Source organism: Meles meles, chromosome 18 (assembly GCF_922984935.1).
Source record: "Meles meles chromosome 18, mMelMel3.1 paternal haplotype, whole genome shotgun sequence".
Lineage (NCBI taxonomy): Eukaryota > Metazoa > Chordata > Mammalia > Carnivora > Mustelidae > Meles > Meles meles.
In genome coordinates, this window is record NC_060083.1 from 61,018,300 (window position 1) to 61,034,120 (window position 15,821).

Genomic DNA, 15,821 nt, shown 5'->3' on the forward strand with positions numbered 1-15,821 from the left:
AGAGTGGGGGTCCTCACCTGTTGACTTTGCGGGGGGATGTGTGGAGGGGCAGCCCTGGGCACATACTGAGTGCTTGGGGACGCAGAGAGAGAGTTCATGGGCTTTGGAAACCAGATGCTCCCAGGTTCTAGTTCTGTGTCTTTTCCCACATTCCCAAGTGGTGTGTCCGCGGGCAGGTTGCTTAACCTCCCTGAACCTGAGTGGCTGCCCCCACCCCCGGGGACAAATACTTACTGAGCACTGTTCTAGGCATCAGAAGTGACCAGCATAAGCCCCCAGCTCCCATGCTCAGTCATGTCTAAGAATACGGCGGTGCTCACACCTGCCTTGTGGGTCTGGGAAGGTTAGCGGGATAGCCTCTAAGTGCCCAGAGGGTGGGAGCCACTAAAAATAGGCAAATAGATGGGTGCTCTCACCAGGAGGCCTGTGACTGGCCACCGCTCAAGAGGGGTGTCCCAGGAATGGAGGGAAGCTGGAGGCACCGGGAGGCAGTGCCCGTGGGGATCACCCCTCCCCCAACCTCCCATGAACCGGGCTGTGCTGAGGTCATGGGTCACCGCCAGGACCCCGGGAGTCTGGGCTTTCTCGGAACACCTCCTTGCCAAGCAGCAGAGCGCCTCTAATAGCCTGGAGTCTCTAAAAGCTTTGACCACAGCTCAGCTTACTCCCTGCAAACCCTTTGAAGGGCTTCCTTCGAACTTGCTTTGCATATTCTGGTCAGATCTGAATCAGACTAGCAGGAATTACCCCTCTCGGTAAAGCCGGGGTGGCTGCCTCGGCTTGTCTTGTCCTGGTGACGTGGTGAAGCCGAGCCCGTCTCCACGGTGAGGGGCGCCCCGGAGAGCGAGGGGGAAGAGCCCGCACCTCTGCGGCTTCCCTCCCCACCCCTCACCTCGGACTTGGGGGTGGGGGGAAGAGAAAGAAAGGCAGGAAAGGGGCCCGGAGGAAAAGGCTTCAGTCGGTTTTCATTAAAAAATAGTGCTCTTTATTATAAATTACTGAAATGTTTCTTTTTTGAGTATAAATATAAATATGTGCAAAGTTTTACTTCAACTGGTATCTAGTTGGGTTCTTCAAGCATCTCCTAACAGCCTCGAAGGCCTGGGTGGGGGAGGGGAGAGGGCTGGAGGTGGGATCTTTATAAAAGACAGAGTGATTGAGGCAGATTGTAAACATTATTAAAACAAACAAAAACAAAAAAACAAAAACAAAAAACCAGGAAAAAGAAAAAAAACGAAAACCTAAACCAAACACCCCAACACACAGCTGCCCCAGCCAGCCCAATACCTGACACAGAAAACTTTGTGTTTGTTTCATTTTTCCCCAAAAAGAACAGTTCCAGGTTAATTCCATCGCCGCTACATTCCTGTTAAATTTTCACTGATCAGTGCTATTACAGAGCTGGAGCGGCTGGGGTGGCGGGGCCCCAGTCTCTCCGCGACTTCCTGCCTGTGCCCTTCCCCCGGGGGAGGAGGGCCGTGGGACCTGGCGGCTCTGTCCTGCCAGAGCCCGGGCACCGGGAGGCACCTGTGACTGGCCACTACCGAATGGGCTCGCATTCTTCCAGTGCGGGGCTGGAAGGCATGGATCCCCACCCCCCACTTCCACCTCCGCCCACCCCTCCCCCCACGCTGAGCGGATGGCCCTCGGAGGATCCCTTGGCCTCTGTTGGGATTGGCTGAGTGTGTGGCTTCTTGTGTGCCAGTCCCTATCCATGGGACAGGGAGCATTTAAGGCAAATCTCCTAGCCAGCCAGTCAGGAGGCACAAACGAGAATCCCTCATCTTCTCTGTCCGGAATCTGGGGTCAAAGATGGCTCATCTCTTCCATCTTCGTCCTGCCCCAGGTGCCAGAAGGTAGAGCAGGGTGGGGAAAAGAGTAAGTGACCTGCCCACCCCTTCCCCTCCCAGTGCCACTTCCCCCTTAAAACGGGGGAAGGGCCCTGGGGTCCCGGGCACTAGATGGACTCTGCGACCTGTGTTTCTGGTGGCTGTCCTAGAGACGGGGACAGAACTGACCCCTTTAGGTCACCGCTTGCCCTTATGCCCCAGAGCCACGGGAGGAGCACGCAGTCGCCCTCCTCACCTGGGGGTGGGCAGTGGGAGCGGCCAACGCCGCGGCCAGCCTGCAGCCCTGGGGCCCTGGGCGCCCTCTCCCGCACCCTTTTCCAGGCCAGAGACCTGCTCGGGTTTAAAGCTACCTTTTAAACCAAATCAAAGAGAAAACAAGTTCCGTTGGAAAGTTTGAAGACTCCCCGGCAGTTCTCACGAAGTTCAACACTCCCGCAGTGTCCCCTGTTTGGAAACGCTGGGGGAGTCGAGGAAGCGAAGAGCTGAGCAGAGAATCCACGGCTGTCGTCGCTGTCCCCATCAGGCCAGCGGGCTCCTCCGGAGAAGCTGGAGTGGGGGCGGGGCGCTCAGGTGGCACTCCCCCTTCCCTCAAACACATTCCAGGTCCCGCCTGCCCCATTCTGCAGGGGGGAGGGCCGAAGGGAGGGGCCAGTGCGCCCCTCGGCCGGCTGGCGCAGAGCTGCAGCTGCAGGGCTCTCCTGGCCGGATTCTTGTGCTCGTGCCATGTGCCACGGAGGAGAGGGGACCCAGGCTCCTCGCCCCGACCCCTGTCCTTTGCTCTTTAAAGCGGGGCATCGTACTGGTCCAGGAATTCCCGAATGGGCCCAGGCAGCTGGGTGACTTTCTCATAGGAGTCCAGGTGGCCATTGACGGTCTTCCGACAGAGATGCTGGAGAGTGGCCACGTTGGAGGAGAGGGGCCGGCTCAACACCAGGGGAATCTTCTCGCCCCCCGAGTAGATGTAATAGGCTCTCCTGGGGGGATTCCCGGGGAGCGGCTGGGAAGGCGGCTGCTCCGGCACCTCGGAGGAGGGCTCGGTCGGTGGCGAAGGGAAGGACGGGGCGCCGGGGGGCGGCATGTAGTGATGCACCAGCTTCAGCACGCAGTCGAAGCGGGGCACCGGCTGCGTGCTCCGGGGGTCGCTCTGCAGCGAGAAGCTGCCCCCCTCGCACTGGATGCGCAGGTTCTTGGTCCCCGACTGGGTCTTGACGCTGAGCGTGAAGAAGTGGCGCTGGTCCGAACTGTCGCGGATGAGGAAGGTGCCGGCGGGCTCGGCGCTGAGCAGCAGGTTCGCCTCGCCGCCCGTCACGGCGCTCCAGTAGAAGCCGCTCTCCTGCAGCTTGCGGACTGCGTTCACCACCAGCTGGTACTCGCTCTTGGAGCTGAAGGTCTTGAGGCGCAGGCTGGTGTCCAGGGGGCGGCTCATCCCGGCGGCGGGAAACTTGCTGTGGGTGACCATGGCGCACGGAGCCAGCGTGGATCTGCGCGGCGGCGGCTGCAGCTGCTCGGCGGCCTCCGCACAGCGGCCGCTACCGCATCCCGGGGGGCTGTGGGGAGGAAGGGGCGCGCCGCGTGAGTGCCCGGAACCCTCCAGCGCGCCCTGCCCGCCCCGGCTCCCCAGCCTCCGCCGAGCGGCCGGGGCACCCCCTGCCCGAAGGGCCTCCCGCCTGAGCCCTTCCTCCCACCCGGGCACCCCGCGGAGCCCGCCCAGCCCCAATTCCCCGCCCCCGCCGGCGGGGCGGCCCCAGGCAGCCCCCTCCCCGGCGCGCACTGGGAGAACGCCGAGTGGGAAACTCGGGCGCGGAAGTTGGGTCTCCGGGAGCGTGGCCGTGGAGGGGAGCGGGAGAAGGGCCCCCGGGACGCTCTGGGCGCCGCTCAGTCCGGTAGCCCCGGGCGGCGGGGACGGAGAGAGAAATCTGAGGCATTGGGGGGGTAGGGTGGGGAGGGGACAGGAGAAGCCCGAAGGCCCAGCCTGGGTCTTCCGGGAACCTGGGATCTCCGGCTTCCATCCGCTCTGGCCCCTACCTCGTCCCCTCCCTGCCGGGAATGACCAGGGAAGGGGAGGGGAAACCGGGAAAAGCTCCCGAGACTAGCTGGTCCCCCCCCCAACCCCCGTTCCCGCCCCGCTCCACGCCGCGCCCCTCCTTCCTACCTCGTCCCAAAACGAAGTCTCCGGCCTCGGGGCTGCGCCTCCTACGGTCCCCAAGGCGAGGCGGCGGCGGCGCGGCGGCCAGCGGTGGCCCGCGCTGCGCCCAGATGTTGGCGGCCGTGAAGTCCACAAAGGGCCTCGCGCGCGCGTCCTTCGGGCTTCGCTGGGGCGCCCGCCCTGCCCCCTGCGCGTCCCCGGGCCGGCCGGCGGGGACGAGGCGAGGGGCCGCGGCGGGAGCTGGGCCGGAGCGGCGGCGCTGTCGGCGGCGGCGCGGGAGTGCGAGTCGGAGCCGCCGCCGAGGCCGCGCTCGCCGGTATATACGCGGCCGCCGCGCCCCGCCCCCCCGATTCCTGGAACTGCGCGGCCGGCCTTCTTGTAATGTTTAGTCACTACTCGCAGCAATGAAAGGCTGCGCGGAGGGCGAAGGAGGGGCCGCGGGCGGCCGAGGGCGGGCCGCGAGCGGGACCAGGACCGGCCGAGACGCGCGCGCAGACAAAGCGCGGCGCGAGGCGGCCCTGGCGGCCGGCGGGCGCGGCGCCAGCCCCGGCGGCGCGTTCCTGGCAGCGGCCCCTCCCCCCCGCGCGCTCCGCCCCCAACTTCTCATTCACACTTTCCCCCTCCCTTCTAAGAAGGCCGGTTTCTGGCAGAGGCGGGGGCCCCCGCTCCGGGAGCGCGCGGGCAGTTCCAGGAGGCCGAGCGGGAGAGGCTCCCGGCTCCCCTTCCCTTTTTCTCAGACCTGGCGGGGACACCCCCTCGCCCCCACCCGGGCCCGCCCGAGGTCCGGATCGCGGCCCCAGGAGGCCCGGGCCTGCCGCGAGGGAAGCGGGGACACCCCGAAGCCGGTGGGCGACACCGGGGCCGGACCCGGGAGCTGGAGCGGGGATGGGGGTGGCCACCTGGGGTCAAATCCACGAAGCGCAGCCGGGAGTCCCGGGGATGGAGGGGACGCAGCCTGCGTGGCGGCCGTCCGGCCTCAGCCCCTCGGCCCACTGCCAGGCTCTTTGGCGACGCGGACAGGAGTGCCGCCTCCCGCTGCCGGAAAACCAGAGACCGACAGACAAGAGCCGCTCTCACACGTCTGGGTCTCCAAACTTTCGGGGTGCGGTGCGGGTCTGGCCGGGTGCTCTCGCCGGGCGGGACCGGCCCCGGGGCAAGCACCGGCCCCACCCCGCGCCCGCGTCCGCTAGAGGGCGCCCCGGGGTCTCCTGGGGAGCGGAGTTCGGAGCTGCTCCCCCCAGGCCGGGGAATGGAAACTGGAGGGGGCGGTGGGGAGGCTGGCTCCGGAGCTGGGGCGGGGGGACCTCCCGGGGACCTAGGAGAGCTCTCCTCGCAGCTGGAATTAGACCTGGGACCTCCAGCAGCGGAGGATTTCCAGCAAACGGCTTTTCAGTTCAGCCGACTTCCAGATGGCCCAGCGCCGCCAAGAATGTGCCCCGCCCTCCCTACCTCGGTTGTGGGGGTCTGGGCCGGGGGATGAGGCGGTGCGCGCGGTGAATGATGGATTTGCTCTTGGTCCGGCCGGCATGGATGTGGGTGGTTTGGGCTAACCACGGCCAGCTTGTTGAAAGTTGGGAAATTTTGCAATCCGTCCCCAGGCAGGCAGTGGGGACAGACCCCTGAGGGCCAGATTAAGTTCCACTGAAATCGTAACCTCTCGGTACACAGGATGCCGTGGGCTTTGGGCTGTGCCCTCTTGCCAGATGCCACCCTGATGAAGTAAATGAGATGGAAAGGAAGGGAGAGAGGGTGACAACAGGCATCTTGGGAGTCTAGCCCACAGAGGCCTGGCTCCTTCGGTTCTCTGGGAGGGGGCCTGTCCATCACCTCTTTCCCTCAGCCCGTCGGGACTCCGTGAGATTTGGGCAGGACACTTAGCCTCTCTGGGACTCCGTTTGCCATGTTAAAATAATCACAGTAACCTCTTCCCATCAGAGAGCTGAGATCACAGAGCTAGAAGAGATTCTGAACGCCGAAGTGTGCTAGAAACGGGAGGGATACGGTCTCGTTCTTCCTCCGCTTCTGTTAGGAGAGGGGAGTAAGGAGGAACTCTTGTTATTTTTAGTTACTTCCACAGAGGGGGAAATGGATTTATTCAAGGCATTTCTCAAATACTGGGCTCTGTGTGCCAGGCATTATGCTATGCATTGAAATACAATGATGAATAAGACCAGGTCTTTGCCCTCAAGATGCTTGTGGGCTAATGAAATAGATCCCCCTCTCCCGAATCAGGAGTCTGTTCTTTCTCTTGTCCAGGAGAAGGACAAGAGGAGGCTGCACCATGACCATACACTTCTGTCCTGAGCCTGTGGAGGACACGAAGACTCACAAGGAAGAGCCCTTGAGTTAATGGATGAGAAAGTGCTTTGTAAATTCTAATGCTCTGACACAAGTCAGGTTCATTCATCCAGTCCACAAACCTTCATTGAGTGCCTGCTGTTGCCAGGCACGGAGCAAAGTGCTGGGCAGAGAGAAGCACTGGGTGAATCCTGCAAGCAGACAGGCGAGGCGAGAGACATGCCCACCCCCCGCCCCGCCCTGCCCCTGCAGTGAGGACACCGGGAGAAAGGGGTGATTGTGACGATGACCCTAGGATACTGTAAGAGTTCATTTGTAGGGAGGGGATGTCGAAGGGGGAAAGATAAGGAGGAGGAAACAGCCCTGGAACTCTGGGAATTCCAGTCTAGTTGGAGGCACTCATGCCTCTGAAACAAGATCATGGTCCCCAAATGAACCTGGGCTCTGCGGAGGACCCACAGCAAAGGCTGCGTGTCTGCCCACGAGCTGGGAGTGGGGGAGGGGGCTGAAAGGGGCTGTGAGGGGGGCTGGCAGTGGGGGAGGGCAAGCGGCGGTTGTGGGGGCTCTGCCCTCCTTACATACTGACTCTGGAGACTGAACTGCTGTCTAGACTCCACTAGCCAGGAGCTGTATGACTTCTGGTAATTTACTTCCCCAGGTATGCCTCAGTTTCCTGATTTGTAAAATGAGCTGATGATTGTAGCTATCTCACCTGGTTGTTGTAAGGGTTAAATGAGCTAATGTGTGCAAATGCTTAGGATGATACCTTGGACGTATTAAATGCTCAGTGCACATAGGCTACCTTTTTTTAAAGCACTGGGGCGTCTGGACAGAGGAGGCACAGCGGCAGCCCGGGCTGCTGGGGGGATGGGTGTGGCCAGGAATGTCTTTCTGTTTTGGAGAGCTGTGTTATCTCCTGTGTCAGACACATTCCATGAAGCCACTTGTCTTCAAACGGATTAGCCAACTACCAAGTTTCCCTTCGGCTTTCTAGTATCTCCAAGTTTCCAATGCCTTGGGATGATCCAGACTCAGCCACTGTGTGTCTAAGGCCACCATCAGTGGCCACCACCCCACTGACCTCTCACGGAGCCCCAGTCTGTCTCCAGAATGTTCCCCAGGCCTGGATCTTTGCATGCTCATTTCCTTCCGGGTGGAACTGCCTTCTACACTTTGGCTGGTTTCTACTTTTCCTTTAAGACTTGGCAGAGACTCAGTCCAAACTTCCAGGGGAGTTCTTTCCACGTTGACCAACATGCCCTGTGAGTGAGAGCCTTGAAGAACCAGACTGTGGTTGGTTTTTCTCAAACCTGGTACATTGAAAGTGCTCGATGAATCTTTTTTTTTTTTTTTTTTAAGATTTATTTATTTATTATTTTAGAGGACGGAGGAGCAAAGGGAGAGAGAGAATCTCAATCAGACTCCCCACTGAGCACAGGGCCCCATGCAGGGCTCCATAATACGACCTGAGCCAAAACCAAGAGTTGGACTCTTAACAGACCGAGCCACCGAGGCGTCCCTCCATGATCTTTTCCTTTTTTTTTTAAAGATTTTATTTATTTGGGGCGCCTGGGTGGCTCAGTGGGTTTCTCTGCCCACTTGTGATCTCTGTCTGTCAAATAAAAAAAAAAAAATCTTTCAAAAAAAAAAAGAAATAAGCTTCTAAAAAAAAAGATTTTATTTATTTATTTGACACAGAGAGAGAGAGAGAGAGAGAGAGATCACAATTAGGCAGAGAGGCAGGCGGGGGGGGGCAGGCTCCCCACCAAGCAGAGAGCCCGATGAGGGGCTCCATCTCAGGACCCTGAAACCATGACCCGAGCCAAAGGCAGAGGCTTAACCCACTGAGCCACCCAAGTGCCCCACCCCTTGCACAAATCTTTAAGAGATTGTTTTAATTCCCGTTTTCCATCATTTTCAGATGCCACTGACTGCTTATTTCTCCCAAGTCCTGCAGGACTTGAGAGTATCTGGAAGCTTCTGGAAGCATCTGGAAGTCCCACGTGCCTTTGGTGGGGATTAATAAGCCCATTAATTTGAAGATAGACAAGAGTGAGGACTCCAACTTTGCTGGAAAAGTGGGAAAGGAGGCACTGGGACAGTACAAGGGCACACCCCGGGAGACCCTCTTCCAGGCAAGAGAGATACCCGAAGCAGAGCCATCCCAGGGCCTTGTCGTCCCCCCTCCCCCCGCCCCCCGCCTGCTAGGCCCCTGCTAGGCCCCTGCTAGGGGCTCCTTGGAGAAGAGCTCATCCACGTCTGGCCCCTCTGCCCCACCCGCTGTCTTCCTGGCTTTGGGATTTAGGAGACTCCTGCCTTCTAATCTCTTCCTTTGCAGAATTTCTATGAAGTCAGGATCCCATTTCCAGGCAAAGGTGCTTGGTCATAAAGATAATACAGATTCACTCAAGAGGGAGGGGAAGTACACAGTGGTTTCAGCTGCCTGTAGGGCCCCACTTACTCATGGTGAGTGACAGATGATGAGCTCTTCCCCAAACCTCGTAGATGGGAACTCTGGCGCCTGTGGGGTGGTCGTGGGAAGTGATGTCCTGGCCTGGTGAACACAAGGTCCCATACTGGCCCAGACACTCTTCTTGTCTTCTGGCCAGCCTGGGGGCAGGCTGTAAGGCTGCCATTGTTCAGAGGCATGGGTTAGGAGACTGGCCTCAGACCACAGGGTTGCTCAACACCAGGCCCTCAGCCTCTCTCTGTCTCTAAGACTGGTGGGTTTCCTATGGCACAAGAGGGCAGCCTGGGTTGGCCAGCCCCATAGCTTTATCTTGCTTATTCCCCATTGACGGTGCGTGGGTTAGTGGACTAGGTCTGGGGATGGGAAAGAATCTGGTTCCCTCTGCAGCTTCTAGTCTAGCGCTGGTACTTAAGAGGGGCACAAGGCAGTAAGGCTTCTCCTCTCCTTGTCCCCCGCCCCCCACTGCCACAATTTCAGCTAATTTGAAGAGGATGTGGGGGTTCTGTCTCATCAGACCTCTTGGAAGCCATGTCCCCTGCTGTGGCCTGATGCATCGTGTTCCCTCGCCAGGGCAGCCCCTGTGGTCCTTGCTGGAGGAGGGCTAGGGCAGACATGACCTTCCGGTGTGGGGGGAAAGGTCGAGGGAATCTCACCACAGGTGGACCCTGCTCTCTCTCTCTGCGGCTGGTGACAATCCCCAGAGGCAGGCCAAGGAAGCCAAGACAATGACCTGAGGCATTTGTTCCTGCTGGGAGGGGCAACAGAGCTAATGAAAAGGTTTGCGGCTCCCAGGGCTGGAGCCCTGGAGGAGTTCTTTCAAGCCTGACATTCCAGGCCCAGCTGGCCTCTGGCATTTCCCAGAAAAAGTGCCGAGGGAGGGGAAAGAAAACACTTCACCAACCCACCCACCCTGACTTTTCAGATTCCTTGTTCCCTCTGGGGCTTGGGCTGGGTCAGAGCTCCAACCCCTGCCCTGGGGAGCCCATTCTTCCCCCCACAGCGGGGCTGTGGGAGGGTGGTGGGTCAGTGGGGGAGACCTTAGGAGGGCGCAGAGGGTCTGAAGGGTGTGGGGTGCCTCTTGCGGGGAGGGAAGTTTCTTCCCACAGCTCTGTGAGGGATCCACAGCTGTTCCAGGTTCTGAGTTGGGGGCAGAGAGCCGGACAGTTAGCTTCCAGCCGACTGTCTCTCTTGACCCCAAACCAGCAAACCCTGCTCCCTCCGGGGCTGGGAGAGGACTCGCCTCCACTGGCCCTGCAGCAGCCGTTGTGCCGGCACTCAGGAGCAGACACCCAGGCAGCGGACAGTTCTGGGAAGAGGCCGTGGTGAACCATCTGGGCTGCGATGCAAGTGAGGCCTGGCCCAGCGCCCAGAGCTAAAGTGGCAGTGCCCAGGAGAAGGAGAGCCTGGCGAGGGGGGTGAAGAGTGAGGCTGGCTCCCGGGAGCTGTTGCCCCGGGCCCCAGACGCCCAAGGGCTGGTGGAGGACCCCTGGGCGCAAGGCCTACTGTAAACCAGATGGCTGCCCCCCCTCCCCGCACCCACCCCCCCACCTGGAGCAAGGCGGCTGGGAGCCCCTGACCCATGGGGTTCTGGGGTCAGGCGTTGCTCACCAACTCACTTGCCGATGCGTAGAGCATCTGAATTGAGAGCCCACGGCCTGTCCTAGGCTCCCCGCAGTAGCGAGATCTCCACGGGGACCTCCAGAATGCCCCGTCCAGGGGTGCGACAGCACCAGGAAGGTCCCTGGCTCCCCCACATTGCGAAGCACGCACTGGCAGGCACTTCGTCAGGCACTGAGTCTTGGGCCAGTTCAAAGGGGGAAATGATACACCTTCCCTCTGGCTCCCAAGGTCTGGAGCCAGCTCCAGGGCCAGAGAAGTGTGTCAGAAGGAGTGGGACGTGGGGTACAGATCAGGGACCAGGTGAGGTTGAAGCAGGACGTCATTCCTTCCCACTTGTCGCTTTGCTCCTGCTGCGCTCAGGTGGTTTCATACTGTGTAGTTCAGAGTTCTCAACCTAGGTACACCTGCTGCCCGCTCCCGGATTTCATACGCCCCCGATATTTGTGAACAAAATGCTAGTGGCAGTCGAGATTTCTGGGTAGATGAGCCTACCCAGAATCATTTCTTGCTCTGGAAAGACTTACTTTTACGAAACCACTCACTCGTTCATTCATTCGTTCCTTTAAGGGATAATTTATTGAGCACCGACTACGTGTCAGAGGTTGAGCAGGGTGCCCGGAATTTATCAGTCTGGGTCCTCATGAAGCTTGGATCCTTTCCAGAAGGACAAGATTTGGCCACAACTGATGTCATGATTAATTAATTTTGAATGCACTAGTGCTATAAAGGAAGTCCCGGGGCGGGGGGGGGGGTTCTGTGTGAGCATATGAAGGGGAGACCGAATCTATCCTATCGGGGGGAGAGGCAAGGGGATTCCCTGAGGACGTGACACGTGCAGGCTGATGGGAAGCTGAGGCCTGGAGGGGTCACCTGACCTGCCCAAGCTTCCCAGCTTGTGGGTGCCAGGTGCAAGCGGAACCCAGGACCCTGCACACCCCCAGTGCTGGCTTCTGCCGCCGAGCATCTTCTCTGCCGCTGCCTTCTGCCTCTCTCTCCTCCCCACCTACTACAGGCTTTGGCTCCTTACTTCCGAGCCACCTGAGGCAGCTACAAGCAGACAGCATGAACGATTCACACTCCCTTGAACCCCTGAGAAGTGGGTCATGGACATTCTCTGAATTTTGGAACCTCGAAACTTAAAAAGCATTTTGCGAAGAGGTAATACAATCGAAATGTACAGACAGATGAACTGTGACCTCCTACTATTACCTTGTCCTCCCATGGTGCCTGGGATGTTTTTTTATAGACCAAAGACATGCGTGAGGTGGTGAATTATAGGCTGAACACGGCCCCTGGATGTACTGATTGGATTGCACGGAATTAAAAACAATTTTTTAAAAGATTATTTATTTACTAATTTGAGAGAGAGAGAGAACACGCGCACAAGCAGGGGCAAACTCAGAGGGAGAAGTAGATTCCCCGCTGAGCAGGGATCCCGAGATTGGTCTCGATCCCAGGACCCTGAGATCGTGACCTGAGCAGAAGGCAGGCGCTTAACCCACTGAGCCACCCAGGTGCCCCTAAAAATTTTTTGAGACAACATTTAAAAATCTGGAAATTTCACATTCACATCTGAATTTGGGGCTTTCTTTGGAAAAATTGGGTGATCTGGCATCACTGGGTCTACATTCTGGCAGGTCTCCCCTGGTCTTTTAGATGGGACATGGACTCTCCAGCTCAGCTCAGGGCCACCCACAGGACTGGCCTCCCCTCCCTGCCAGGAGCTCCAGGCACTAAGGCAGCAACCCCACTGGGCCTCAGTCTTCCCACCTCCCCTCTCTAGGTTAAAGGGCAAGGAGAGCAATGGCCATTGGAGGAGTCACTTTGAGAATCTTTCCTAAATTCCACGTCACTGGAAATAAATCACGCCTGGTCCTGAGAGTCTCACCTGCTTGGGCCTGGTCTGATTTGGCCTCATCTCATCAAGCCAGGCCTGTCCCGAGCCGGCTTCCCATGCCAGGCCCAGGGCACACTTAGCCTCTTGTTTCAATTTGTCCCCGGGGGCCAGGCAGGGAGTAGCGGGGCAGGGTGGGGTTCTGCTGGGGAGCCCCCTGCAGCTCGCCTTGGCTACCCAGGCCAGATCCAGACAGCCCGGGATTCCCTAGGGCAGAACTGGCCACGGGCCTCTGTGGTTCCCGCCGTGTGGGACTGCTGCACGGGGAGGAGATGGGCAGCTCCGTGCTGGGGTGGCGTTGGCTGCTTGCCACGCCACAAGAGGCTGAGATTCCCCTGAAACTGAGGGCTACGTTTATCTCTCGCTAGCGACAGAGAAACAAACCAGCACGCTCTGCCCAGGAGGCATTTCCAGAAATTGGGCCCTGGCTTCTTGTTCGTGAAATGCCAGATGATGATCCCAGGCCTCTCTCTGGGGCAAGAGGCCAGGAGCGTGTTGAGCAAGAGGTGCTTTGTTTTGCAGATGACAAGATTTTCGACACTGAGAAGTTGAAATGATAAATACAAGAACCTTGACCAGCTTCCCACCCGACCCTAGAAGTGGCTGGTTTGAGCTTCTGTTCTTGGCACATTTGTTTTCCACAACTTTCAGCTTCTCTGGGCCTCCCTCCCCAGCCCCCTGTCCCGCCCCCAGCCCCCGCCACCTGAGGTCCCCAGTGCAGGAAGACCTCATCTCACCCAAGTTTGGGGCCTTGTGAGCCTGGCAGGCCTCCCACCTGCTCCCCAGCTCTGGCCACGGGAAAAGATGTCTTCTGAAGCACAAATTGGCAAACCATGACACACGGGCCAGCAGACTGGTTTTGTTGATAAAGATTTATTGGAAATAGAGCCACGCTCACCACCTTGTCACGTGCGTTCATTCAGCCCGGGCGGGCCGAGCCTGCTTCTGTCGGCAGGGCCTCCTGTCCGGGATGTCCGGAGCGCACAAGGTGCTGGGAGCTACGGCACAAGACGCTCGGGAGGTAGTTGGGGGACGGGCCAAACGGGTGAAGGGGAGCGGGACAGCCAGGCCCCTCGTTATGGAATGGGTAAGTCACGGGGCTGAAAGGCGCAGCACAGGGAGTACAGGGGATGGTGTTATGATAGTGCGGGAGGGTGCCAGGTGGTATCTGGACTCGTGCGGAGCAGGGCATAAGGTATAATGGAGAGGTCGAATCATTGTGTTGTACACCTGCAACTAATGTGAACTTGTGTGTCAACTGTTCTTTGATAAACACACAAAACAGTAAACCAATCAATAAGATTAGATCACAGTAGGTAATAGGCAGAATAAATGGGGCCGTGAGGTGTTTGTAGGGGGAGCACCAAGCTCAAACGAATGAGAGGGGCCAGGGGGATATAGCTGTGAGCAGACAGAACAATTAAGCCGAGATCACCAGGAGGCAATGTGTGTGTGTGTGTATGTGTGTGTGTGTGTTGGCGGGGGTGGGCGGAGGAGCTTGAAGGATTGAGAAAAGGCAGGCTGGTGAGGCTGGGCAGTGACTCAGTGGAGGAATGGAGGCAGAGCCCCCAAGGCGGGCTTCATCCTGTCCTCATCCCTAAGCTACATTCCCTATTAAGCCAGACTGAGCCCCTCCGAAGCAGCGAATCAGGCCCCCCAACAAACTGACCGAGTTTCTCATCACCGGCGGAAGAAGATGGGTTGACCCATCTCCCCTTCCTTGAATTTGCGAGCAGCCTTGGGGCTGAGAGAGACCCCTGGGCACAAAGTAGGCTCAGGGAGGAGGGGCCTTCCGCTCTCATTGACATGATTTTCGGTTCGGGTGTGAATCACAGACAGTGAGGCCCGGGCCCTTGGATCAGGATTTCCTGGTGTTTCCTGCCCGGGACAGTAGTCTTGCTATCAGGGGCAGCAGTCCATCACTCCCTGACGTCAACTCTCCTTCCAATGAATGCATTTCCTTTTCCGTTTGGGAAGACCAGATATCTGTCATTAGTCCCACCAACTCTGCCATTCTAACCGGGGCACCTCCTGTTCGGGAAGGGGCCAGTGAGATTAACCAGAAGGCAGTGGGTGAGGGCAGAAGGGTGAGGGGAGCCTCAGCGGCTGGGCTTTCAAGGCACCATGGGGTCTCAGAGGGCACGTGCCGTCTGGTCCAGGTCATCAAGGTGTGAGCGGAGAACCCAGCAGCCATGGCGGTGTCTGCCCTAGACCGCCGGCCCCCCAAGCAGTTTGGGGCCCTCCCACGCCTCCTCCCTGGGCCACCTGTGTCACCTGAGTGTCTTATCCCCTCTGCTTGTTCCCACAAACCTGTCCAGATGAGATCTCCTGGTGGAAAGTTTATATTGTCATCGTGTAAAAAAGAAAGAAAGAAAGAAAGAAAGAAAGAAAGAAAGAAAGAAAGAAAGAAAAAAAGATTGCTCAATTTCTGAAAACCATCATCTAAAATTTTTGCAACTTCCCAATGTGCACGTCCTGGGGCAAAGTCGTGGTTGCCTCATTCCGGTTGTAGCTCTGACAATTTCAAACTAGCCATAAGGGCCAAAGGCTCTAGCTGTGTGGCTTCAGAAGCGACGGGGTCATAGCAGGCTGTTTATACATAATGTAAATACTAGTTTAACTTACCATGCTGTATTATCACTGTGTGTTAGTACAGTTTATTTTATTTTTTAAAATATTTTATTTATTTGTTAGAGAGTGAGTAAGAGAGACATGAGCAGGGGGAGGAGCAGAGAGAGAGGGAGAAGCAGACCCCTTGCTGAGCAGGAAGCCTGACTGACACACCAACAGAAGACTGGGGGCTCCATCCAGGGACTCCTCAGAAGGACAGACAACTCAGGGCTCGATCCAGGGACTCCAGGATTATGACCCGAGCAGAAGGAAGATGCCTTCTGAGCCACCCAGGCGCCCCAGTACAATTTATTGTAGATCAGAAATTCCCAATGGGACAGTTCTGTGGTTGTTGGTCTCACTTAATACCTCTCCTGGCAAGCACCACATACAAAAAGAAACTGCTCGCTCTTTTCGGGGATGGGTAGGATGCTCTCATGGTCACCACCAAGCATCATGGTTCTGGCATTCAGCTAGTTGACTCTGCAACCACCCCGTGTTCTGGGAGCTGGGCAAAAATGGAATCACGCAATGGTTGGTCTCATTCTAGTTACTGGAAATTAGGAAATTTGATGATTCACCACTTCTAACTCGGAAGAGTTGAATCAAATACCACCTTGTGTTCATAACGCTCTCTAAACATAAAGGAAAAATTAAAACAATCTGAAATGCTCGTTACTTGTAAACAGCTTGGAAACTCTTGAATAGCACCAAACAGCCAATGTTAGTATTTTGGTGTATTTACTTTCAGTCTGTCTGTACACAACACTCCCTCCAATTTTTAATATCCCCGATGAGATAAGCTCTATACTACTCCTTGGAAATTTGGATTTTACACTTCATGTCATTAACATTCCTCTGAGATGTAATTTTAGTTTTAAGACTTTTACTAATTTGTGAGCTAGAGAGAGAGCAGAGATGGGGAGCGGAGGG

General features: G+C 57.5%; 1 protein-coding gene across 1 annotated transcript; it reads right to left on the minus strand.

The window, feature by feature from the left end:
- Window positions 1-1,063: 1,063 nt before the first annotated feature.
- SOCS3 (suppressor of cytokine signaling 3) lies at window positions 1,064-4,297 on the minus strand. The gene is made up of 2 exons (XM_045983836.1): window positions 4,003-4,297; window positions 1,064-3,397 (listed from the first exon to the last, which is right to left on the minus strand). Exon 2 carries the CDS (start codon window positions 3,307-3,309, stop codon window positions 2,632-2,634), a length of 678 nt encoding a protein of 225 aa, XP_045839792.1. The 5' UTR covers window positions 3,310-3,397; window positions 4,003-4,297; the 3' UTR covers window positions 1,064-2,631.
- Between the last annotated feature and the right edge of the window lie 11,524 nt (window positions 4,298-15,821).